Genomic DNA, 27745 nt, shown 5'->3' with positions numbered 1-27745 from the left:
CCACACCATGAGGAGCAAGGAGAAAGTTGACTTGACTTGATGACAAGCCCAACATTGAACGGAACTTCTCTTTATAACACAACCGAGTCGGCGGAAGCACCGGAGCAGAACCCGGCCATCCACCAATAGAACCTACTTCTTCGGCAAGAGGACAAATTTCACCTTTCGGGAAAACGAAAATATGATGTTTCGAATCCCAAAATCGAGAGCATGCTTCAAGAAATGAGTATTGCACCTTGACTTGACGAAGCACCAACAATTGACTAACTCCCATTACAACGAGTTGATACTTCTCGGGAGGTGACAAATCCCGACACCAATGTCGCAACCTATTTTCGAAAGCATCCATGAATAATTTTGTGGAAAAAAAAGAAAGGTTTTTGTGGAGATGTTTTTCGTGTTTCGGATGATGAAACAATGAAGCACAAACGTCCCTATTTATACAAAACAATTAGCGCTTTTTTCCGAAAAAAAGGGAAGCTCCCTTCCATTGCCCGTGGCCTCACGCCTCTTTGGGCTGGTTCTCAGGATCCGCACCTTGATTTTTCCCTTTCAAGTTGTGTTTCTTCCTGACACCTCAAACCTCCCGCCATAGGACTCGCGCCTCTTCGGGCCTATCCAAGATTTTTGTGTTTTCTCACACTCACTGATACCGTCGTTTAGTACCAAAAATAAATACCTAAAATAACTAACAAAATCTAGTGGAAGTAGGGTCGATCTCCACAGGGAGGCGGTCACTACCTACTTGTTATTCGGTCTGTCTAAGTCACAAAACGGGGGGTTTGAGTTGAATAAACTAAACTAATAAAAGCAAGGGTAGAGAGAAAATAAAGGGAGAGATGCCAGGATGTCGGGTTACCATGGTATTACACAAATCAGCTAGAGATGAGGTCAGTCGATCTGATGTGAGAAGGGTAAAGGAAAGGTCCTTCCGGTTCGCTATCCGCCCTAAAATACAACTAGCTTAGCTTCCACCCTCACTAGTGTAGTCTATTGCTCATAACAGATCTATTCATTCCAATCTTCCGATCTAGGTCTGAACTTAACCAGATTTAACTAATTTAGTTGCATGTATTCAACCAAACGATGATAATTATATTGCTAATGAAAAATTCTCACATCAAATCTCCTAAACCAACTATCGCATCATCGCTATACTACCATGACTCCCCAAATCCTAGCATTAGGGGATTAGCTATGCATAAACATAACAAGAACAAAAGATGAAGAAATAATAAACATCGCAGATGAAAGAGAGTAAAGAGAGAATTACAAGTTAAGATCCAGAAAAGGAGAGCAGTCGAACAATCGTCTGAAAGAGAGTCCAAAAGGAGAGAGAAAAGAGAGATAGAGGAGAGAAAGAGAGAGTTTAAACCTAATGACGTCCTTCCTATTTATAGGAAAGATAATTATTTGACCTAAGATACATAACAAGATACGAAAATCTTGCGTCAGATAGAAAAGTACTCGATCGAGGACTTTAGAACTCCTCGATCGAGTAACTCCTAGCAAAAACCTCTCGATCGAAGACTTTAGGTACTCGATCGAACACTATAAAAAAGGCACCATTCGATCGAGAACATTAGGTACTCGATCGAACAAGATAGTACTCGATCGAGTACTTTCCAGCGCACAATTCCTGCTTCGCGCAGTGAACTTCAAACGGCCGCCATTTCTTCGTTACTTTGGCAAATAGAGCGTTTCCGATGGCGTTGGAAATCTAAGAGGACAAGCTTTCATCTCCAATTATAATCACTTGAAAATCAGTTGTAGAACTCGAGATATGGCTCTTCAAAGTAGGCACTAGCAATATGAAGCTCTTCCTTTGTTCGCCTAGCTTCCTTACTTCTATGCGCATTTCAAAATAGTAGTCTCCAAGCTCCGACTCAACTCATCTCCTAAATGCATGCATAGGGACATGTATTAAGCTTGATTCCGTTTCTCTTTGGTTCTTTCCTGCAAATAAGACAAGAGAAACCAAAATAGACAATTCGGGGGACATTTGTAGCTAAACACTACTAAATATGCATAGAGATGCGTGCAAATATGGTACAATAAGTCTATATAAAATGCATGCATCAAACTTCCCCGAACCAAACTTTTGCTTGCCCCCAAGCAAACTATATGCAAAACTAATAGAACAGAAAAGAAAACTCAGAGGTAGCTACAAATTGTCCACTTAAACCAATTTAATGCAGCAAACTAACACTTATAGCAAAAACTGTCAAATGCAAATGAGTTGTAAGATGTTTATAATAAAACTGAACCGTCGACCTTGCAAGACCTTTGATGATGAACTCTCACGGGTCACTCTTCTCTCATGAAGCAAAGGGTAAGCAATTAAATGTAAGAGAGAAACAAAAATAGTCACTCACCTAAACTACGACCCACATAAACATGCATGCAACTAATATGATAGACAATTCTAGCTACCGTACACATACATTCCAACCAAACAAGGTTTGTCACAGCCGAGGGCTTACAAAAATATGGTAAAGTGAGGCAATGGGTAAGAAAAGGCAAAATATTTATGGGATTGTGAGGTAATAGTCAAGCTAGACACCTAACGAAACCATACTAAACAATATCCGATTCTTAGCCATCTCAAAATTTAAGCATAATGCCCTTAAATTGGCACAACAGCTCACTAACCAACAATTTACTCCTCATAAGATAGAAATAATACATAGAAGAAACCGTTTCATCAATTCAAATTCTTTTTTTTTTCTTCCTTTTCCACGCTTCTTTTCATTTCTTTTTCTGTTTTTTTTTTTCAACTTTTTTTTCAACATATCCTCCTTCTTTCTTCTCTACCAACTCCAAAACAATACAATATGAACCAAACTCGGATCAATGAAATATATACCGCAAGAACAAACACTAAACTAGCTTGATAAAGCATGCTAAATTTGGATGTAGTTAAGGGTAAAAAAGGCAAATTTGGCTAATGTGGAGTTAAATGGGTAAAAATGAAAGAAAGGGAAATGTAAGCGCCTCCCTGCATGTGACACCAACCACTAACCCGAATGTACATAGGCGAAAAGAAATTGAATTTCATAAAAGTGCAAATTAATGTTACATGTTATGCAAGGAGTAACTACTCTCAAATCCTACATGAACCGGTCATAAATGACACCAGTTTATATGGCTCTAAAACTTAGAAATTTAAGTAGTTTGCCAAAATTTCAAGTCAAGTTTATTTGTTCAGCTAAATTGAAACATTAACTCGTAGATATGCAACAAGACAAAGCTAAAAGATAACAGTTTAATGCAAGGCTTAAGCAAAGTGACAAATTATAGTGCAATTTCATCACTGAAATCTACCGTTCCGACTCGACCTATATGCAAAAGTAAACGTGAAATTTTTTATTTTTTTATAAATTTTTTAATTTTTATGAGATTTTTGAATTTTTATAAAAATAAACAACGATGCATACAGAAATTGAACGTGACAACAGAAATGCAATAAAACATAAATGCAGACACAGATATGGATGCATAACCTCCCCAAACCAAACCTTACAATGCCCTCATTGTACTCAAAAATAGGGAAAGGAAATGCAAACTGAAAATAAGAGAGTGAAGGTGCGGAGAAACTCACAAAAACACGCGAAGTAGGGACCTCCCCAAACCAGCCAGCAACAAGGGAGGTCGCAAACAGCTGCATAACAGCATCATTGGAAGCGAAGCAAAACAAGCCTTCTCGTGGTACTCGATCGAGAAGATATAAAACTCGATTGAGTACAATTGGCTGCCATAGTGTTCGATCGAAGGAAAAGATTACTCGATCGAGAGGTACGTTTCTGTGGATGCTCGGTCGAGGGAGATACGGTTCGATCAAGGAAGTCAAACACTCAATCGAGTAGAATAGTGATCGATCGAGAGCTCCCTTATTGCGCGAACTTCCTTAGCGTCAATAAAACACCTGCAAAGATGCAAATAGCAACCACAAATACGGCCAAAGACTAAGTCCAAATTGTTCAACGTCTATGGTTATAAAAACCATTTATTACACACATAGCAAAAACTGAAAAATTCGAAAAACAACTAAAAAGCTAAACTCCGGGTTGCCTTCCGGTCAGCGCTTGTTTCAGACAGGTCCCACCTTGACCATCGTTTCTTCAACAACCATTCCAATTGAGCCCAGTCGAAACAGCTCAAAGCACGCAGCAACCGATCAAATAACTGCGCATGCGCTACACAAAACTGTAAGTAGCACCATAATATAATAATAACATAGGAAATTGAAATGTACATCCGTTTAAGTGTAACGAATTTCCTATGACAACTCCTAAATTTATCCACCAAATAATTCTGCCCTCCAACACGGGCGGAATATAAAAGCTCAAATTAACCATAGGTGGAAAATAAGAGAGCTCAGGAGCATTTAAAACCAATCTAAGGTACCGTCTCAACCTAACAAATTTTCGATGACATATATGGTGAAACACTATTAACTTATTTACCCAACTGGGAGGGGGTGGAGTATTGAAATATAAAGCATAAGTCATATGGGGTAGTGTACTATTTATACCAATAATAATAAAATTATCGTTAACTACCTCAGGTCGGTCGCTCCTAACGTCGGAATCATTGATAAAAGAATATATTACCTCTACCGTGCTAGGAATAATCCCCGACTCAGCAACCTTCTCATTCCCCTCCTTGGTGGATTCTGTCCCATATATAGCAGCCTCTAACGCGTCCAGGTCGGCTTTCCAAATGGGGGATTCACCATAACCATCGTCTTCTTTAAAATCGTCATCCAAAACGGACCCAGATGACATAGCAATGCTCTCTGTGGCCATATCACTCGATCGAGAATGCATAGTGCTCGATCGAGGAGTTTCTTCATCAAAAATACTCGATCGAGGAGTACTAACCGTTCGATCGAGTTGTTCTTCCTCAGCAGTACTCGATCGAACACTCATATCTGGTCGATCGATCAAATCCTCCTCCAAATTGTTCGATCGAGTGGTGGAATCTGCTCGATCGAACACCTGATGCTGAACCGTGGTGAATAATTCGAGAAAAGCTTCACCTTCATTAGTACCATGGCTCCTCTAATCCTAGCATTAGGGGATTAGCTATGCATAAACATAACAAGAACAAAAGATGAAGAAATAATAAACATCGCAGATTAAAGAGAGTAAAGAGAGAATTACAAGTTAAGATCCGGAAAAGGAGAGCAGTCGAACAATCGTCTGAAAGAGAGTCCAAAAGGAGAGAGAAAAGAGAGATAGAGGGAGAGAAAGAGAGAGTTTAAACCTAATGACGTCCTTCCTATTTATAGGAAAGATACTTATTTGACCTAAGATACATAACAAGATACGAAAATCTTGCGTCAGATAGAAAAGTACTCGATCGAGGACTTTAGAACTCCTCGATCGAGTAACTCCTAGCAAAAACCTCTCGATCGAAGACTTTAGGTACTCGATCGAACACTATAAAAAAGGCACCATTCGATCGAGAACATTAGGTACTCGATCGAACAAGATAGTACTCGATCGAGTACTTTCCAGCGCACAATTCCTGCTTCGCGCAGTGAACTTCAAACGGCCGCCATTTCTTCGTTACTTTGGCAAATAGAGCGTTTCCGATGGCGTTGGAAATCTAAGAGGACAAGCTTTCATCTCCAATTATAATCACTTGAAAATCAGTTGTAGAACTCGAGATATGGCTCTTCAAAGTAGGCACTAGCAATATGAAGCTCTTCCTTTGTTCGCCTAGCTTCCTTACTTCTATGCGCATTTCAAAATAGTAGTCTCCAAGCTCCGACTCAACTCATCTCCTAAATGCATGCATAGGGACATGTATTAAGCTTGATTCCGTTTCTCTTTGGTTCTTTCCTGCAAATAAGACAAGAGAAACCAAAATAGACAATTCGGGGGACATTTGTAGCTAAACACTACTAAATATGCATAGAGATGCGTGCAATATGGTACAATAAGTCTATATAAAATGCACGCATCACTCACATTTCCTTGTTTTCGCGTTTTACGAAATCCGACACGGTTTCCACGACGCAGCTTTAAACATACGGATTCCACGTCGCCCCGATCCGCGACGGATCGTTTCCATGTCTGTCGAAACGGATCGTTTCCATGTCAGTCGAAAATTTTGAATTTTTTTTCGCTTTTTCGCATTTTTCACAAAATCGAAAACTGATAACACAACGTCAGTTTTCTTCGAAAATTCAAGCTCTTGCAAACCCGAGTCTTGATCTCACAAAAATCAAATCAAATCCACTCGCAAAAATCTATTTTAAAATTCACCCGTGATGGTTTGAGTTTTAGTTTTTTTCGAGTTAAAAATCAATTTTCAAGCAAAATTCGATACAATTTAATTCAGGCACGAGATAATTGCTCAAAATTCAAATCAATTTCTTTTTGAAAAATCCAAACGTGGTAACCTATCACGGAATTTTCAAAATGTCAAGTTAAATTTCAATTTTAACTTCGAGTCATCGCGGTTATTTTGAATTTTTATTTTTCATCAAATGCTTTTGCGTGTTTACGTTTATGTGTGTGCTACCTGTTGCTTATTTTCTACACTAACAATGCAGGGACAAATGCAAAGCAAAAGGGGAACTAACAGCCAACAGTGCTTCTCTGAAACACAACACAAAAAAAAGCCAAAAAACACAAATGAACCACAATCCAAAAACACATATATACAAACCGCCTCACGCAAAATGTAAATATGTACAAACAAGAGTCCAAAACACGGGCAAACAACTACAACTACTCAACACCTCTCGGTGGACCAGTCTCGGTCTCACGCGGAGTCGCAGCCAAGGCAGACACCACCTCCTGCTCGGGCCCTCTCTCCGGAGAACTCTCCAACATCTCGTACTCCATCGTGACGCGAAGCTCCTCCGCCGCAGCTAGCTGAGCCTGGAGAGAGGCAATCTCCGTATCTCGGCTCCGCAACCCGTCCTCGCGACGCCTCAACTCCTGGTCCCGACTGATGATCCCCAACCCCTGGGCCTCGATCATCGACCTCGCGGTGTCCAACTCGGCATGGACCCGAGCAAGCTCCGCCGGATCCGCGGTACCTTGCCAAACACAATACGGGTCATTAAGATCTAAAACGTGAAAGGCAACACAAAAACTCACAAAAACAACCAACAAAAGTACCTGCGCAAGCCGAGACTTCCTCGCAGCCAGGTCACCAGCAAGTGCCCTCCACCAGTTAGCCATCCGCCACAAAGCCTGATGACTAGTGGTCGACACCTACAATCAAAAAAGTCCTTCAATATAACAAAATGCAAGGCAAAACACAAACGGGGAGGAGTATTCAGATCAGAAACTCACCCTCAAAACAGTCAACCTCCACTCCATGTCAGCGTCGGTCACCTCAACGGCCGCAGGCTCTGGCAAGTGCAGCCGTCTCTCCTCCTCCAGGGTCATCCTCCTCCTCTAAGGCCTCAGCAACGGACCCAGTAGGCCCAAAACACTCCCCTGCAATCGGGACAAAATAGAAACGTCAGCCGAAATTTTAGCATTACGACGGCACAAAATGGACAAATCCAAAAAAAAAAAAACTGCAAAACAAAACAAGGGCAAACCCGCCCAAACCCAACCAACAAAAACACTTCACAAAAAAACGCTAAAACACGACTCGCCCTTTTTTTCAAGCAAAAGACGAGTCAAAACAACAACAAAAATACATCAAGACCCACACAAGGTCCGCCTACAACCAAAAAAATATTCCCGACGCAATTGGCTATTTTTCAAAGCTCAAAAAGGCTATCTTACGCCAATTCGGGCACAAACAAGTCAAAAATTTAAAACTCGACCACAACAAAACAACGTGATTTAATCACGTCTCAAAGCGACCTAAACTACCAATAAGGTCCATTTCAAGACAAACTGACTTTATTTGAGCCCAAACAGACGCTTATTTCAACAGACATAAGACCGTCGCAAAAGGCAAAAACTCAAAATTTTGCCCACAATACCCAACGAAGATTCCACATGGCAAACACGGTCTTCCCCGACTACAATACAACCTAGTGGGGCACACAACTCAAGCAAACAAACTTGACATTTTGAAATAAGACGATTTTATCGTCTCATTCACGTTTTTCTAGCATAGGGACCGGGAACGGGGACTATAATGCAAACTAAAAACACTCCTATACTCCTAAACACATTTCTAACCTAATGCAATCATCAATTTCACTCGAAAATGGGCTAATAAAAAACTCTCAATTCAATTTTCGAAAATCTAGGGTTTCGCCCTAATTCAATAAACCAAAAGACAAACAAATTCAAATGGATTCAAGAGAATTTACATACTTTGAAATGACATGATGATAAGGGCACGAAAACAAGCAAGAAGCGAGGTCGAAAATGGCACCTTTTCTCGGGTTTTTTTGTGTTTATGACGAAGAAGATGATGAGGATGGGGAGCTTCCCATTCTCGCGTCTTTTTACAGAGAAAAGGGAAGCTCCCTTCCTTCGCAGCTATACTCGCGCCTCAATGAGGCGCTCCCTGCTTCATTCAGCGAAATTTTGGGCTTTGACCCAATTTCTCACACAAATTTCAAATCTTCAACAACGGCAATAAAAACCGTCATTTTACAAAAAATAGTGAAATTCAAATTCGCTATTTTCTCAAGTTTTCAACGACGGCAATAAAGACCGTCATTTTATAAAAATAGTGAAATTCAAATTCGCTATTTTCTCAAATTTTCGACGATGGCAATAAAAACCGTCACTTTCCAAAATAATAGCGAAATTCAAAATTCGCATATTTCCACGAATTTCAAAAATTTCAACAACGGCATTAAAAACCGTCGTTTCTCAAATACAAAAACAAAATAGCGAAATTCGAATCCGCTATTTTCACAAATTTCAACGACGGCATTAAAAGCCGCCATCCTTCAAAAACAAAATCAATAGCGGAATTCAAACCCGCTATTCTCACAAAATTTTCAACAGCATTCACAAATCTCAAACGAACGGCATTAAAAACCGTCAAACCATCAAAAAAGGGTGGTGAAATTCGCTACCCTTCACGAATCTCGAATCATGGGAAGGTGAAATTAAAATCGTCCTCCCTAAGCACCCACCAGACGACAGAGTACACATCTGTCTTTTTCCTACAAAACAAACGGCAATAAAAACCGCCATCTCTCTTAGAGACTCAAAATCAACGCCGACCACGAGGGCCAGGCTCACAAATTCATCCCTTTCCGGCACCACAAACATTCAACACAAACGCCGAAATTCCCCAACATGATATCATAGGCTTACTCACGGAGCCCGCTAATTCAAATAACTTCTCGAAATAGACCCATCCAGTGGGGCTATTTCCCACAGTCAATCCATCGACATTCGACATGGCTGGCGAGCCTCACAACGAACATTCGACATGGCTGGCGAGCCTCACAACGCACGTTCGACATGGTTGGCGAGCCTCACAACGCACGTTCGACATGACTGGCGAGCCTCACAACGCACATTCGACATGGCTGGCGAGCCTCAAAATGCATCACATTCAACGCGGCTGGCGAGCCCCTTTCATATACGCACCACGGCTGGCGAGCCCCTTTCATATACGCACCGTGGCTGGCGAGCCCCTTCATATACGCACCGCGGCTGGCGAGCCCCTTCATATTCGCAACACGGCTTGCGAGCTTTTGTCCGCAAACAAGAAACTACTCAAGGACATATCCCGAAGATGCCTCAGGTATGACTCCTTCTTATGGCTGGCGAGCCTTCGTACGTAGTCTAGTGGATTTTAAACGACCCGCACGGATAGTCGACAGACTCTAAACTGTTCCCGATGACAGGTCCTTGGCTCATACCCTCGAGTCGCCTTGGCGTCGCCCTTCCCGACGGCAGGTTCTCGGCCTGAATCCTTTCGAGCCGCCTCGACGTCGCTTAGGTCTCCAAGTTGTAATATTCGATTGACCTAGGGGCTCTACTTTGACTTTCGCCCTGTTCAAGCCTCAGTCAAAGTGGGGGCTTTGTAGATACCCAGTATCTGTCGAGTCTCCAACAAACACCCGATGATTATCGGACTACAACATGCTTAGGAATCGCAGCGTTTGATCGACAGTTTTGTACAACTATACGTCGGAAAACTTAAAACGATTTCGAAAATAAAACATTTCAAAACTTCTCAAAAAGTCCTGGAGTGTTTAATGCATGACGAAGAGGTCACAATGACATTAATTAGAGTCAAAACCGACACCGGACCAAAAACCGACTCGAAAATTCAAATTTCGACTCCAACAACGAGTCAAATCGAGTTAAACACAAAAAACAAACTTTTCAAAGACTTCCATGTTAAGGATTCCCGGAATCCTTAATGGTCAAGTACAAATCAAGTTCATCCAAAACATAGGATAGAACAAATCATTATTACACTTGCGTGATAGTGACAAGACACCTCGAAGACCCGCAAAATGGCTCGCGCCTCTTCGAGCATCCCATGTGGCCACGTCGCTCAAAACGCACACAACCACCCATTTTCCTATAAATACCCCTCAAATGCCACCATTTGAGAGTTACGCGAGTGTCCGCCCCCTCATCTCTCCCTTAAAATTCTAGACTCGATTTCTCAAGTCACAAACCGACACGTGTTTCCGACCTATCGATCGAAAACACAAGCCTTACACATTGTTTGGTACCGTCATCGTGCATTAAACAACTTGACCGACCATCTCGACCAACTACACCATCACTAAACTTAAAACACTCTTTTACATTGCTAAAACGGTTTTAAAACCGAGTTTTCCAACCAAACAAGTAGATACACTTTCGTCGATTTCTCGTCTCAACCTAGCATGTAAGTATGAGGGTGTAAAAAATCCTCTTCTATCATGTCTTTCATTTGTTTTATGACTATAACATGCTAAAATATGCATAACATGGTCCAAATATGGGATAAATGAGCCAAAACCGGATTTTTGGTTGAGGCAGGGGCTGCTTCTATAGCAACCAGGCTCGCGCCTAAAGCCCCTCTCAGCCTAAATCCAATCGTGTTTGGTCTCTTCCTCCCCTTTTGTTTTCATTTCATATTTGTAATCGGTTTTCCATTTCAAATATTTCAAATCATCTTTATGACAAACTTTTAACCATGAAACATTTTTCACCCTTGGTTCCTAATACCATGACGGTTTAATCCGTGTTTCGGTGATAATATTTGGTTAATTACATTTTTAAAGGTATTTTAAAACCTTTTATTTCATTTCTTTACATTTTCAAAACAAATGCATTAGTCATAAACACAAAATCATCCTTGGTTCTACATACCATGTCGGATTTTAACCCGAGTACGATGATAAACATTGACTGATTACAAACAAATGAACTTAAAACAATTAGTTCATAATCATTTTCAAAACTATTCATGTCAAGCTTGCAAAACCGAACCCGACATCGAATATTGTCAAAACAATGACGATTATTCAAGTCTCGTTCTTCACATCAACACAAAAGCGGTCTAAAACGACCTTTTCAAATCAAGACGGGTTTAAACACCCTCTTTTCAAACCATTTTACGAACTTTTTCAATGGTCAGAAGACGTCCTTCCATCGTCTGTTGACCCGCGCCTAAACATACCACTCTTTTTTCCATTTTCAAACCAGGACAGACCTGCTTGCATCGCCTGATGGCTCGCGCCTATATGGGCTGCCTGATGCAGGGTTTGTTTCCTTCCAGCACTTGTCTAGGACGATCCCGACTTCGGTTGACCCGAATACAGGACGGATCAGATGACAAATCTGCCCATTTTACATCATATTTGCAAAACGCCTTATTAAGACAAACGGATCACGTTATGCACCATAAACCTAACTCGGTAAATGAATGTTTATTTTCCGTCTTGCATGCAAATCAACATTAAATCCAACTCGACATCAAATACTTGATACTTGGATTAAACAACCGACATAGAAAGCTCACATGTTAGGTTCAAACTCGTGGATGCGCATTCATGCATTTACCCGTTTTATCAACTTTTGCATTTAACCAACCAAGATCGATCAGTAGAGGCCGCTACCGCGGACAGGATTGTGTGTCCGATTAAAGGGCTTCCCAATACGTACCTTCACCTCTTACTCATAAACTTTGGATAGTGGACGACCTTATCCAGGGCGTACGAGAGTCATTCTAGAGATAAGATGCTAAAGAGGGACGATTCCTTATCTTTAGTACATATGTCAAACACCGCTTTTTGCCTTGGTTGACCAAAGTGGATTCGAACGGGTTCCAAGCATCCCACAAATGCTTGGTGGCGACTCCGAACATCTCTTGCATCGTTTCGAGATCCTTGCCGAGACGAAACCGGCCGATCTAAAATGATCTGGTTGAAAGCATTTTTACGCCGCCGAGTATGACTTTCAAAAAGACCGCTGCAATGCCCACAGATCGGCTGGGCGTCGCAGGTGAGCCATGTCCACAGGTATTAAGATTGTACACGTAACCATTTTAATTTGTTCCATTTTATATTTATAAGAATTATTTTAGCGATTATAATTCTATTTTTAGTGGTAACATATATTAGCTGATTCTATTCATCTTAATATAAAAGAGCATGTGAAATTTACAGGTTTAAAACTAGTAGTTTATTAATTGTGGAGGTATAGTAGTAGTGTAATTACCCTTCCAAAGCGTCTTGCTTGTGACGGGCTAGACCTCTCACAAAAAAGGAGAGGGGATAAGGTGGGACACCTCCCATGTGCTTCCCACTCACCTCTCATGAGTATTTTATGAGAGAAAATGGTATCGGTCACAAGCTTTTGACGGATATGACCGTCTTCAATGAGATTTTGTGTTACCCTTTCCTTTTCGTGATCTACTCCTGTAGGCTGTTGTCCCATTGTAGTCATGTACAGAGAGAGACACTCCTCATTATTGACGACATTTATTTCCCTTCCACGATAATCTAGCTTCTTATTCACACCCGCCAACCTAAATACAGTTAGTTAGTAGACTTAAGTTAACAATGGAAACCACCACTAAACAACGTACGGCTAGTCCGATCTACACCGCACGACGGTGGACTTCCGAACCAACCACCACCACCAATGTCCGCCATGTCCGCACTTCCTCCGCCGCATCCGCCGAATCCCCTACCGCGTCTCCCGTCGCCGGCATTTCCAACATCAAGCGCACTCAGAACTTCGCTGCTAAGGCCGCCGCTCACCGTCTTGCTCAGGTTATGGCTTCTCAGACCACCGACGACGATGAGGATGATGATGGAGTTGCTGTTGTGGATCTAGGGTTCCGTCGACCTGCATTGTCCAAGCATTTGATCACCAAGCCTCCTGCTACTCTTAAGTCTGGATTTACTACTGCTAGATCTCCTTCTCCTGCTGTTAGTTCTATCTCTCTCTCTCTACAACTTCGCCATTGTTGTCGGTTTTTGTGTTTGTGGAGCTATGTGATCTTGGTGCATTGTTTGATTTCATCGTTAAAAAATAATTGAAAATTCATATCAGAACAATCCGTCATGGTGTGAGACCGTCTGTCTTATGCAAAATTCCAACTCGAACTAACTACAGTCTTAGTGATGTTTTTAGTTGAGAAAACAACCTTAAATAGTTTGTCAAGTGGTCAGACCGTCTTATAGAAAACTCATTGAACAAACGATTTACGGAGTATGTCGTAAGAAGTGAGGATTTGATACTTCAGGGTGATACTCAAAGCTCATTGAACAAATTGTGGACGGTTTCAATCTATTAGGAGTATTATTTCTGAAATGGAGTAAAAGATTGAGCGAGTGAATGAGTGAGTAGTGTATTGATGATGTGTACAGTCAGGGAGAAAGTCAGTGGACGAGACGCGACCGCCAGGAAGAGCAATCTCAAATGGAAGATCTACCGTTTCCGTGCGAACTGGAGGTGGTGTGCCACCGCAGCCGTTGCCGTTGAAAACCCAGACTTCTCTGCCCTCCTTGGATTCCCCTATTTATAAGCAGAAACATCCTGCTCAAAGGTACTGACTAAACTAGTAGCATTATCATCATTTTTACTGTTTCCTTTTGTTTTTATTAATCAATGAGTTTGGTTCCGGACTATATTCTTGTCAAGCTGTCTGAATGACCATTTTCATACTTACCTTATACAGTTAATAATTGGACTACAACTCGTGCAATATGTTACTCCTCTCGATTTAGATTTTAGATATATATCAAGACTTGTGGCTTTTGTTGTTTCTTTTGCACCTCAAGGAGGAATACGATTATAGGCGCAAGAAAATAACAAAACCACAAATATCATAGTTTTACTCAGGTTTCTTAATTTTTTTACGTATAAAATAAGGAAAGTATTTCTGAGGAGGGAATGCTCCGGATGTTATGTTGCATTTGCTTGAAGAGTTGGTTCATGTTTGTTCATTTTTTTTAGTGATTTGGTGATCGCTCGTCAAAGTTGGGCCAGTAATCATTTCTCCGAGCTACCAATCTTTAGCGGGAAGTCTGTTTTGAAGAACTGTCTAAAAGAAAATTTGTGATTTTAAGCCTAGCAGTTAAAGCTTGCAAAATCATGTTCCAACTAACATCCTTCCTGACATGCCATCATTTTTGTTACCAAAAGTATTCTGTACAGTTCCTGCATGACGCTAGTTATTCTATGCATAATACAGATGACATCACATCCAAAATAGGAACTTATAACTCTGTGAAGTCTGAACTTGCATCTCTACTACCTAATTAAGGAAGATGTTGATCGTACCGCATTTCTCTTTCCATAGCCTCTATGACGGTCAAACTAAGGCGTTGAATATTGGGATGTGAGAGGGCTAATTTACTACTAAAATGTCCTAGAGTGCACCATGTTGTCCACCATAACTAGTAATGGAACCCTAACTAAGTCCCCAATAACATGTGTAGAGAAGATATTCCAATTCATACCTTCACCAAGCTTGGTAGGGTTCCTTTGAAAGATTCTTGCAGCAGTTGACGCTCCAGCACAATTTAATTGCCACATAATTGGCGCATACTGTTAATATCTCTTATAAGTCGCAGAGCAGTTGCATGTGACACTGCATACGCCATTTTGCACCTTTTTTTAAGGTCTTGATTATGCATTTGCGCAGTGAGATTCTCAAAGCTTGGTTGTTTATTCAACTGTTTGCAATAACATGAGTATGATTAGTTGAAGCAACATGCAGATTCTTTGCAGACAAAGCCCGAAGTGATTCAAAAGACGCAGTTCATCAACAGGAGTCTTCTGCTCTGCGTGATGAAGTACGTTGCCCATTTTTGAAATCAGTTATGCTCAAATTCGTTTTTTCATAGGTCTACATTCAAGAGTCAGAGGGCGTACCTGCATCCTACTAAATACTTTGGTCCAACTGAAATATGTTCTGTTGCAGCTTGATATGCTTCAAGAGGATAACAACAACATACTCGGAAAGGTTCTTCCTTATTGGTTTTCACTCTGGTCAGTCTGATCATACCTTCTCCTTTGCTTTTCACTTAGAGAAAAATTTCCCCTTTTGTAGCTTAGAGCTGAAGAAGAGAGATGTAAGCAAGTGGAGGCTAGAGTTAAAGAGCTTGAGAAACAGGTTTTTCTCCTTTTCCCCCAAAAAATTACCATTTCCTTGTGTGAGTTAATCAATCCACGTTGTTTATCTTGTCCGTGCTTTGTCATGCTTGATAGAAGGTGATAATTGTTGACCTCTTTTTCTGGACATTTTCGTACATCTAGTAAATCTCTCCACTAAACATCCCAGTGTATCTATCCATTAGCTAATAATGTTATTGGTTTAATTCTTGCATTTCTTTTCCTCTTAGTCATGTTTGTTTTGCTGCATCTATGGAACTGTCATTTAGTATAGTTATGATACCTCAAAACCTCTGAATCCACCATGTATGTTACTTCTGCGATGTTTTGTTACATTTTTGTTTTGCTGCAATCATTGAACTGCGTCTATTACAGTTATGATGCTCGAAACCTCTTTGAGTTAACTATAAATATTACTTCTACAAAAGTGTTCTTAAGTGATGTCGTTATTGGCTTTCATATGGCGTACCAACCAGTTCATGATTCTTTTTCCTCAATTTGTTTTCTTCTCTGGGATACTAGTTTTCTGGCATTTGATTGTCGCATCTACAGGCTATTGACATTTGATCGTAACCTTGTGATCTGCTAGTTGCTGTTTATTGTAAAGTTTGTGTATTACACTTCCATGGCGTTTAAAATAACAAGCCTGATTACCAAGAAGCTACTGAGTTGGACAGTCAAATGTGATAAAGAATATTATTAATGTTTTTTATTTTTATCTTAGGTTGCTGCTCTTGGTGAAGGTGTCTCATTAGAAGCTAAGTTGCTGAGCAGGTAGCATGCTACATTCTGTTGCCATGGTGTGGGAATTTTGGTTTGAGTTTTCAATTTGATCGTCTGACACTCTCACTTGATGATCTTCTGCAGAAAAGAAGCAGCATTACGCCAAAAAGAGGTGCTACAGAATTTGTTATATCACTTACACATTCCTTTTCCCTCCTGTTCTTTCACGTGCCTGGTTATGTTCAATCAGTACTCAAAAGTTTCTAGTGGGTTGATGAGTTGATCCTAATTTTGGATAAGGGTGGGGGATAACCCTTTTTTTTCCCTTTTTGTGCTTCTTTTCCTGTGCATGTGTAAATGGAAAGCTCCACAATTACAGGTTGCTCTAAGAGAAGAAAAACAATCAAAAGCTGGAGTTAATATGGAGATTGCTAACCTTCAATCTGAAGCCAAGGTGCAGTTTTCTAGTGACTACATTGTATTTAGAAAACATTGAAGTTGCCACTATGTGCTTGTTTTCTCCTTTGGTTAGTGCTATTTTACGTGTATATCATCTTTTTTACTTTGCTTGCAACAGAATGCAAAACATGAAGTTGAAGCAGCTGCAGCACGGCTGCAGAGAGCTGAAAATGAAGTTAAAAGTTTCCGTTCTATGACTGGAAGAATGATCTTGACCCAGAAAGAGAAGGTCTGCTCTGACAATAAATGTTAAATTAGTAATGTATCACTGATAAATAACTTTGCTGATACAACAACGTGACAGGAGGAAGTTGTCCTTAAGAGATGCTGGCTTGCACGTTACTGGGGCTTGGCTGCACAGCTTGGTAATGTATTCATTTACTCCAGATCTGCTCTCTCACATATTTTCAAGAGATTTCTCATTTTTATTGCTGTTAGTTTGAATTAAACTGTTCAGTGACTTTTCATGTGTGTCTGGATTTTAGAGAAAGACGTGTTTCACTGAAACATCTTGATAATATGTGACATCAAAAAATGTTTTTTTATCCCTATTTGTGATATTTTCATAAAATTCCTCATCTTTTCTCCCCTGGTGTCAATATAGCCGTTAGTATAAACTATAAAGTCTTGCCATCTCACTGCTTCATACTGTTTGGCAGGCATTTGTGCAGACATTGCCACATCTAAATATGAGTATTGGTCCTCATTGGCTCCCCTTCCTTTTGAAGTTGTCATTTCATCCGGGCAAAAGGCTAAGGAGGAAAGCTGGGACAAACAAGGTTCTCCGTAGTTTTTGTATCTACTAATTCTATGAAATTTCTTTAGTTACCCATTCAAGATTTATTTGCCTTATTCCTACTTTGTTGTTGTCACTTATTGTTTAGTAGACAATGAAGACCCTGAGAATAAAGGCAGACTTTTCCAGGACTTGAATGATTTGAATGGGGAGGCAAACATTGATAGTATGCTTTCAGTTGAGATGGGGTTGAAGGAGCTTGCTTCGTTACAGGTTCCTCATATTTGATGTTTACTGCTGTTGATTTTCTTGTAGACGTGTTGTTTTCTTCCCCTGTCATGAAGTCATTTCTAATTCATCTTTGTCTTCATCTTCTTCTTACCGATATAACTACTGTTCTTCTACACCTCTTTTACTTACAATTATAAGTTTTGGCCATTCTCCATTTTTGATGGAGCTATATGTCTGCTATTCTTCGGCTATGATTAAATAAAGCAAATTGTTTAGGTAACTGTGAACTGATTCTTTCGTCAAGTAGCAGTCATTCAATATTATTCTTTACGCGGTCTACATTATAGGTCATCCGAAACAGCCTCTCTCTGTTTTCAACTTTTGGGTTATGATTGCGTACAATCCGTACATCCAATTGGCCTTACCCTTGCCATAGCTAGAGCTTTCGGGACACTGGGATAATTTTATTGCTGTTGTAATGCTAATTTTTGGCTCTTTGTAGGTCGAAGAATGTATTTCTTATGCGTTTGCCCAACATCGACGAACAAATTCTTCCAGATCTTCCATCTCAGGTGTTTATTATATAGCTGAAAAGCACTTTGTCTCACATGTGTTTGTGACATTATGTTGCTTAAATAGCACTCGAAGGCCTTTTGTCTTTTAGGAAAGCTTGCGCTTTGAGGAGAAATAGATTAAAACCTGAAGTTCTACTCGCTTATTTCAGCTGTCTAGTTGTAGGAAGATCAAAATTATATTTTCACTCAACGATCGTCATCCTAATCCTTAGGTAGACTAGATGGTATAGGCTTGTCATTTAAGTAGGCGATTATAAAGGGGTTCTGATGAATAACTCAAGAAACTGGTAACTGGTTTCACAACAATGCTCATTGATTAGAGTTTGCAATGGCGAAATCCTCGAATGATTATATTCACGACCTGTAGTAGGTGCATTGAAAAATTTATAGGTTAATCTTGTACAGCAATACACCAGTGCCTCAATGGAGACCCTAGCGATCACAAATTACGCAGGCTGTTTTTGGTAGACTCTTGATTAAAAATGCCTTGACTGTCAACTACGACACTAAAATAGAAGGCGGGAACAGTAAATATAAGATCTTTGGTTCGATTGGAAATGGAACTGTGTAGGGGTATATTAAGCAGGCCTATAAAATTTGACTCTCGTGGACAGGAGCTTTGAAAGATCACGGTCAAGACCTATAAAATTTGAGCATAATTTTAGAGTGCTTATAATTGATGCATGAAGTAAGAATCTATTTGGCTTAGTGGCTAGGAAGTTTATAGTGCATGTGCTAGATTTGGCTTATTAGTATGTAGCCATCAGATTCCACTGTAAGTTTCTCTCATTATATGACACTATTTGATGTTTACTTGTGTTCATGTGTTACAAGTTACGATGGTTGGCATAAATATAATAATAATACTCTCTAGAAGACACATATAGTCTTAGATTGAGGATTTTTTTTTTTTAAAAAAAATTGTTTGAAAATGGAGTTGGGTAAAGCTTATTTACCGAAATGAGGTTACCCCCTCCCTTTACGTGAAGTGTTTACTAAGGCACACCACTTAAGTTGTATGTCTTGACTCTTTGACTTAAAAAACGCAACGAAGTTATACAATAATTTTTTTTTTAAAAAAAAAAAACTACTCAACGAATGGCATGCCACTTCTGAATCCTGTTTTGCTAAGTAATTTTGTCTAATCCAACAGGGCCTCTTGTATCTATGAATTTATAATGTGGGAGAACTTTGGTAGTAAGGGTTCCAACTTCCACGTAGGTTCATTAGACTGGTTTGGCACAGGAAGATTATTCTTTGTTTGAACTTTTAAACATTAATTATGTCATCATCATTATTCAACAACATACATATTGCTGCTAATTGTGATTTGTGTGTTGTACCTTTAACTTGCCTTTTTCATTGAGTATGCTAATAGGTGGTTTTAAAAGCATTGGGAATATGTATGCTACTCTATTTTATAGTTATTATTATAGGGTTGATACATGTGTCTTTATCTCATTTGTTTGCAGATTTCAAATCGCCAGTGGAGGCAAAGTATATGGAAGCCATTGGTATTGCGCTCCTCTTTTATTATCTAATTGGATAGTTAGAGTTTAACACCCCAGTCTCACGGATTAAGACTGAAGGTGAATTCTAATGGCAGCTTATAGGCTGTGTACTGACCCCACATAACAGCATGGATCTTTTCTGTGCACTTTGACCTCACTCATATGGGCCATGAGATACTTTCTAGAACGTTCGACTGCTCCTCAGTAAGCACATACACGTTTAACTGTGGAATTTGTTAGTATGAGTAATACTATCAATTATTTTAATTCTTAAAGACTCATTTGAGCTCTTATGAAGGGAAAACATTTGGACAACTGTACACCGGCATGAATGCAAGATAATATCTATTGTTAGAGCTCACCTCCAGCTTCACTTCAAGCTTGAATATATAACACACTCTTTATTGCTTATAAGATTTAAAACATTTGCATTACTTACTTTTCAAGAGATACTGTCTTTGTTGCTATTTGCATTAGCTCAGGCATTGGGGTAATGCTTTTACTATATGCTTACAAGAAAAAATTTGAACGTATTCTCTTCTGCTACGAAGTTATGGTTTGAAACCAGACATGAGTGGATTATAATTAGCAACTGAAACTAGATAACTATTGTTGCTAATTGTTTCAGAATAATAAGACTTGCATTGATTTTTTTTTTTGCCCTATAACTTCACTGAAACCTTTTCCTATTTCTGTTAGTCCTGGAGATTCTTCGAACAAGTGAGAGGGTCTCCTTTCCTTTTTTTTTTTCAGTTCGAAAATGTCCTGCATAATTATTCTTTATATTCTAGTTTAGCACATCCTAAAGATCTCTTCATATTTTTGTTTTTGTCTTCCGTTGTTGGCAGAGCTAAATCCGGAGGAATCAGAAGATGTTCTTTTCAAGGAGGTCTGTCAATTTGTTTATTTCTTTTTTTTTTGTCTCTTCACTTTGTTTTTCCCTTTTTATATTTCGTTTAGACAACATTAGAAGGTGGGAGTAGCTTAACCTCTGTTTGGGAGGGGAAATGGAGGCAAGGAGAGGGTGGGGAAAGGAAGGGAAAGAATTGGGAGAACCATGTTCCTTATCCTCTTCTCCCAGGTTGGAGAGATTTGGTAGGAATTCTCTCCCTTTTCTCTATCCCAAGTCTCATTTTGCAACTTTACGTCGGCTTCCCTTTTAAACTAGGTATCCAAAAAGTGGTACTCCCTCTATCCACAAATAATCTTCCTAGTTTCCATTTTCAGGTGTCTGTGAATGAACTTCCTAGTTCCTAGTTTCCATTTCAAGCTTGATGGTCTTTCTTTCATATTTAAAGCTTCGTATATATGTTTGGATATGAAAGTGCACAGATCAGCAATCAGGCTTCGTAGTTTTTCTTAAACAGGCTCAAGTAGCTTCAGTTCCTAGCACCGTTTTCCTCTGATGCCTAATTGAAGTTGTTCTGCTTGACAAACAGGCATGGCTGACATATTTTTGGAGACGAGCTCTAAACCTTGGTATAGAAAAGGATATCGCTAAAGAAAGGCTTCAGTTTTGGATTGGTCGAAGCAAACACTCACCAACTTCTCATGATGCTATTGATGGTAATACTACAATTTTCTTCACAGCTTTGTTGTTCCGGTCAAAATTGGCTCTTCCGCGAGCAAGTATGTGTAGTACATCCAAATTGCCCTTTTGTTGCCCGTAAATTTGTCTTCTAGTGGCCCCATGGAGAACAGCTAGGGCAATTCCCCCAATCTCGGTGGAGTCCGAACCCCCCTTGCATTAATGAGGACTCAAAAAAAGTGTAGTAGGGAAGGGAGGGGAACGGGACGGAGGGGAGCTGGGGAGGAGGAATGGGTGGAGGAGTTCTCCTTCTAATCTTTCCTATATTTGAATTAGAAGGATTTCCATCAATTTCCCTCTCCCTTCATTTTAATCCAATTTTATTTGCTAACCAAACAAGAAATTTTGTATCCCTTCACTTCATTCCATCAAAATCCCTAGTGGGACTATTCCTGTATGGATTTAAGTTTCACTAGACCAAGTTATCAATCTCTCTTTGACAATGATGGTCAAATTTGACCGCTATTTTCATATACAAAACTATAATTTTGTTAAAGAAGATGAGATGAAAGTAGTTATTTTTAATAAATTAACAACGGTACCCCAGCCCATAAGAGGGATGAAGTGCGACAAATTTGACATTATGTTTACGTATACTTGTGGTCAAAGATGACGCTCAAAGTGAAATAAAAGACGATATAAATAAGATGAGTCAGTTGTTTCGGCCTTCCATGATGTTAGTGACCTAAAATATAAATTGTAGAATGAAGAATTACTGTAATTCTCAACGCCATATAAGTAGTAAAGGTTCCGACACTTCTTTAAGTTCTTGAGATTTGTTTTGTTGCTTGCTTGTAAGAGTTTATTTTGATGCCCTATGCTCAGTTGACCAAGGGATAACAGAGTTGAGGAAACTAGGGATTGAGCGTCGACTATGGGAAGCATCTCGCAGAGAGAATGATGCCTGAATCCAGTATGTATCACCTTGCTAATGAAGAGCATAACTTGGCTATATAGAGTTGTATTTTTCCTTCAGATGTACATAGATTTTGTTGAAGGAGATTCTAGTCTCCTATGTATAAAAAGATAATGACACTTGGTGTACCGATATTGTTCTTACCCGTCTTATCTGGTATGAAATCACAATGAGGAAACTTGAGCAATATTTACTTGAGTACATAGCGTTGAACAATGGCACATATCAATGTTCCAGACTTGCAATACTTCAGTCTAAATTGACTATTGAGGTTATGAGACGACATGCATTCAAAAGCATAATTTTCTTTAGGGCTCCTAACTATTCTGTGTTTGTCGGAGTGAAATATAAAGATGTTGACATTTAATTTGCTAGAATAAGGGGATCCTCTCTCGAAGCTCCATCTCCATTCTCCTCAGCCTGAAAGACCCCTTGTGCTGTTTAAATTCTTCCTTTCTATCCTTCCAGACGCATTTTGACCTATCGAGTTACACAGGAAATTGCGAGTGGAAACTTACTATGAGACGCACTGAAAGGAAAGTCGTGGTAAAGATATTATGCGACAGGGAGTACATTACACTCAAATAGCAAAACTAGATGACATGGTGGGACTTGAGAAGGTGCACATACCATATAACCAAATACGGAGTAATAGCTTCATAGTAGGATTTAATCGAGAAAGCTAAAAGAACACAGTAGGATTCATGATAGAAGAAAGGAAACTGAAACTGCATTATTGAAAGATTAATCTTGGCTGAATGCTTACAAGAGAGAGTTACAGAGTTCTAGAGGGGAGATTTATGAGAGAGAATGTAATAAATTTGCAGAACCAACCAATGAAATGCAAAAGCAGCTAATTTATATGAAATTAATTGATTTCCTGCTCAACTATCGTGAATTGACGAGCTGTCAAAAGCTTTCCGTCTTCCCTTTCTCAATTTGTTTTCCCCAGAACACGTCACTCCGAAATGACGAGAGGAGTCTCAACATTCATGGTCAGACAGCTGAATTCAAGAGCCAATATAGGCTTTGATAGCATAACTGTAAGACTTAAGGAATTTCTATTTGCTTGATTTACAGAACTTGAATTTTGGTCCTCAACAGCCGGTTGCTGTGTCTGTAGATCAGCGGTATGAGAAGGCGTTGATACTAGGAGAGGATGCACTATGCGAACCCTGTAAACAGAACATTGTTTTATATGTTAGGAAACAGTAAAGAACTGCAGGTCATTTTTGTTTGAAGAATACTGTTGAGTTAACAAGTAACAAGAATATTGTTTAGGTAACAAGAAGTAACTTGCATATGTTGGGGAAAAACGGACGTTGGAAGAGGTCCTATCAGTTTATACATTTCATGGCCTCATGGGTCGTGGTTATTGGAGGTAGGGGCTGTTTTTCATAACCATACTGCAACATGACTGCCCAAGTACCTTAAAAAGCTTCAGCGCATGCTGCGGTAAGTGTCAGATTTATGAAGCCCTTACCCCCTTTGTGAGGTGTCCCGTGATGAAATTGCATTGAGGGACTGCTTATTCACAATATCAAAAGCACAGTCAGTCTGTGGGTTTTTTCGCTTTATTCCACCACCTATTCAGTATTCATTTAACAAAATCTGAAGGATTCGAAATAACTGAAAAGCTGCTAAGATTGTTCTTTCTCAATCAACTGGATGCCACTTAATGTAGTCAGCAAGAACAGAAATGAGTGAGCCATAAAAAGGACAAGTATCTGAAAAAAGATCCAGACCTGGACTCCATTTGGCAAGAGTATTTGAGAAGACTGGAATGATACTGTGTACGTCCACTGCAATATCAGCAGATGAAACCCATAAAATTAGAAGCAGATACTCAGAAAGGTGTGATGTGTTCTAATCATGAATCCTAGGTAGCAGCATTACCTAAAGCTTGGAAGTGACATTTTGATGTGTGGCCCCAACCATGCTTTTTTAGAATTTTCTTGAGGTACTATATAGTTATACATGCACCAAAATGAAAAAGAACAAATTCCGGTAAGAGTAGTTCATATTGAACGACCAATAATATTGTTCATTCTAAGATTATGTTAATAACAGGTTTAGCTTCAATGTCGTACAAGATACTAAGATAGCATGGCCCCTGCCAAATCTTGTTTCTCAGAGTTTCCAAAGGAAAATGTTTTGGCTTATAGTAATAGTAGCATGCTGCTGGCATTAAAAATCTAATCAACTTACAAGAACTCAGGAGGTTGATATTAAAGATCTCTTCTGTAGACGCAGAAGCATCAAGTTCGGCAACTTGTGTCTCCAAGAAAACCTTCGGATCAGGCATAGTAGAACATACACCGAACTTGTTCAAAAACCGGTTAAATCTGCTTGCCTGTTGCTCCTTATTAGCTGTGAGCTGCTCTGGACAGCAGCGAAGTTAAATAAGAAACATTGATTAACTTGAAACCACCTTAACTTCTACCAAAATTGAACTTTCTGAACACTCAAAAGCATTATGACAAAAATGAACCCACAGTTAGTTGTTATTGCATAGTTTTCACTATAAGACAACCTTGTACAAGATCCACCTCAAGCAAGATCGAATATTAGTTTCGTTTAACTAAGAAAACCATCCAAACATTTTGAGCTCGCTCACCTTTGTGAACCTAGCAACATGGCTTGGAAGGCCCACCTCCTGTAAAGACGAACAGAAATAAGTAATCACCAAACGGAAATTCTTAGGTACACCCGGTGAACCATGTCGTCTTACACCTTAGTACAGGATGCAAGTTTTTTTCTTACCCTTAAATTTTATAATTCTACTTTACTACTAATTGGTTAATGTAGAATGACGAGGTGGCCCTTATGTGCCTAACAGAAATTTTCTCACTAAACAATAAACGGAGACTAATATTCCGTTTCAGAGAGAGCAAAACAATGGGATGTAGAAAATAAGCTGACCAACTCATACCGTTCTTCCATGAAGACATGCCTCATTGCTGTTCACAAGAACCTTAGACGCCCATCTGTTTGAGAAACATATACAAACTAGTAAGTAGTAACTAACATGCAAAGGTACTTGTCATGCTATCTGATATTGTGTTAAACTCTTTCCCTTCTCCACACTGGTTAGCCGTTGTCAGATATCTAAACAGAATAGAAACACGAATGAAGAGGTATTCAATGATATGAAGTTGTATATATATATATATTGAAAGAGAAAAACAGTAGTCAAGGGAAAAGTACGCGCAAGAAGTTGGAGGATTCCAAACTAGTCCTGCAATAACCACCAGCTGCAAAAGAAAAAGACGAAGAATAATTAGCGGTCAGATGGAGTGACTGATGCTCCAACAAATTTAATAGAATAGCTAAACAATGAGTTATGGAAAGTGATGATGACAAGTCTGCTCATACAACAACAAATCATTATTCCTAAAAATGATTCTAGATTAGCTAATTCATTACTATCAATATCAATAAATGAGTTGTTTTTTTTTATACAGTATATAATTAATAAAATGACCGTCGCACAATGCAAGATGCTTGAGGAGCAATAAGTGAATGCAATAAAGGATTATTATAAATAGAAAGAGCAGAAATGAGAAATGCAAGTGACTGACTTCATCAAAAGCTCCAGCAGGGCTATCATCATAGTTAGCTAGAAAAAAACCACCAAGTGTGTAACTGTCAATTTGTCAAAACCACCCCTACGTCATTAATTAATTCCCCATTAAACTTGAGATTATATAGAAAAGAAAAGAAAAGAAAAGAATACCCAAAGGCTTCAACAAGTCGAAAGTCTTTAGGAATGAGAGCTCGAGCTACTTGAGACTTAACAAGATGAAACTGATATATAGCCCTGCAAAGTGCAAATATATATCTATCTATCTATCTTACAATTAATTACTTGTAAGAGGAATAACAAAGGGTCGGTAAACAAATGATTGAGACGGAGGGAGTAGAAAGAAAGAAAGAAAGAAAGAAAGAAAAGAGAATACTAGCCTGCCTTTGAAGTTCCAAGGTGGAATACCATAGCCTCTAATTGATGCTTTAGTTTCCTCCATAACATAAGGAGTAAGGAGTGTACTTTAATTTGGAATGGAAAGTGTGGGATTTTATACACTTTTATTTTAAAGCTAAGCAGCAACTTGTCAGTTGTGAATGGTGAATGATGAATGATATCCAATCTTGATTCTTGTTTTTTACTTGAATGCCACATGTTTTCAAACCTGCTAATCTGGCACACCCGACTACTCTAGTTTCGTACTTGGGTCCATTCGCCATATGTCGTCGGCTCGCTCTACTCATTTCGACTACGACTACTTTTCTTTTTTTTTTTCTTTTTTGTTTTCTATTTCCTTGATTTCGTTCAAACCTTGGTTGGTGATATCAAAACTTGATCGAGTTTTTCTATTTTTTTTTTCTTCTCAATCAATATAATATATATTTTAAAAATTAAGGGACTTTTATGTAATTAAATAATTTATATAAATCAATACTATATATTAATTCCAGAAATCAAGGGACTTTAATGTAATTAAAGAAAGTTATACAAATTAATTATATTATATAGTTTTAAATCACTAGCACCGTGTAGAGGTGGCAATTATTGACACGACCTGAAAACACGACACGAACCCGACACGAAGTTAGCGGGTTAGGGTCAAGACGTTGTGACCCATTTAAGTAATTGGGTTGACACGGACACGACACGAAACTTAAATGGGTCGGGTTAGGGTTGAGCTCTTTTGACACGAACCCGACACGAATAACCCGCTTATTTAAAAGTGTCAATAGTCTACCCAAACAACTTTAAAAAAAAAAGTATTTTTATTCCTTAATTATGGGATAATAGGCTTATAAAGCTTGGTTTATTTTAATAGTTTATTGGGTTAAACGGGTTAGGTGGGTGTTAAAAATGACCCGCTAAAAGATAAATGGGTTAAACATGACCTGCTAAAAGATAAATGGGTTAAACAAGTCGGGTTGGGTTATAGAAAAATTAAATGGGTTGGGTTAGGGTTGAGACAAATGACCCGTTTAAGTAATTGGGTCGGGTTAGGGTTGGGGTAGTGGTGACCCGTTTAAAGTTGACACGAACACGAACACGACACGACCTGATCTGTTTGTCAGGTCTAGCACCGTGTGATGAACCCAGTTAAGGGATCTCAATGCAAATATTATATAGTTTGGGTTAAAATTAAACTATATAGAAGCTTGGTAATTTTCCTAAACATTTGTAACAGACTAAAACATGGTCAATTTTCTTAAAATAAAATAATTAATTAAGACAATCAATTTCCTTGAAATAAAATAATTAATTAAGATGGTCAATTTCAAGGAGATTAAAAGAAAGAAAATGTTTGGTAATTTTCTTAAATATTTATAGAATACTAGAAAGATGGTCAATTTCCTTAAAATAAAATAATAAATTAGTATAAACATGCACACTTATGGTATTAATTATTATCACCATAAAATTATATATTAAATTTATAATCTATGCATTTTTATTAAA

The 27745-nt window shown here is 39.0% G+C and overlaps 2 protein-coding genes across 4 annotated transcripts; one reads left to right on the top strand and one right to left on the bottom strand.

Moving 5' to 3' along the window:
• Nucleotides 1-12717: 12717 nt before the first annotated feature.
• Nucleotides 12718-22455, top strand: LOC141623521 (coiled-coil domain-containing protein SCD2). 2 transcript variants are annotated; one of them, XM_074439628.1, is made up of 17 exons: nt 12718-13336; nt 13778-13956; nt 15133-15208; nt 15337-15378; nt 15466-15528; nt 16252-16301; nt 16395-16422; nt 16630-16704; nt 16828-16938; nt 17014-17074; nt 17369-17488; nt 17597-17718; nt 18179-18248; nt 19724-19765; nt 20611-20651; nt 21202-21328; nt 22176-22455. In XM_074439628.1, exons 1-17 carry the CDS (start codon nt 12965-12967, stop codon nt 22256-22258), a joined length of 1662 nt encoding a protein of 553 aa, XP_074295729.1. In that variant the 5' UTR covers nt 12718-12964; the 3' UTR covers nt 22259-22455. The 2 variants fall into 2 exon arrangements, with proteins under 2 accessions (XP_074295729.1, XP_074295728.1); XM_074439627.1 differs by having other exon boundaries at nt 12825-13336; nt 17594-17718.
• Nucleotides 22456-22976: 521 nt separating this feature from the next.
• LOC141623520 (protein NEOXANTHIN-DEFICIENT 1) lies at nt 22977-26400 on the bottom strand. 2 transcript variants are annotated; one of them, XM_074439626.1, is made up of 10 exons: nt 26230-26400; nt 26003-26086; nt 25848-25911; nt 25474-25520; nt 25199-25253; nt 24884-24922; nt 24475-24643; nt 24163-24229; nt 24012-24068; nt 22977-23441 (listed from the first exon to the last, which is right to left on the bottom strand). In XM_074439626.1, exons 1-10 carry the CDS (start codon nt 26289-26291, stop codon nt 23225-23227), a joined length of 861 nt encoding a protein of 286 aa, XP_074295727.1. In that variant the 5' UTR covers nt 26292-26400; the 3' UTR covers nt 22977-23224. The 2 variants fall into 2 exon arrangements, with proteins under 2 accessions (XP_074295727.1, XP_074295726.1); XM_074439625.1 differs by having other exon boundaries at nt 26003-26107; nt 26230-26392.
• Between the last annotated feature and the right edge of the window lie 1345 nt (nt 26401-27745).

This window comes from Silene latifolia, chromosome X (assembly GCF_048544455.1).
Source record: "Silene latifolia isolate original U9 population chromosome X, ASM4854445v1, whole genome shotgun sequence".
In the NCBI taxonomy this organism is placed as follows: domain Eukaryota; kingdom Viridiplantae; phylum Streptophyta; class Magnoliopsida; order Caryophyllales; family Caryophyllaceae; genus Silene; species Silene latifolia.
This window is presented reverse-complemented; position numbering and strand designations above follow the sequence as displayed.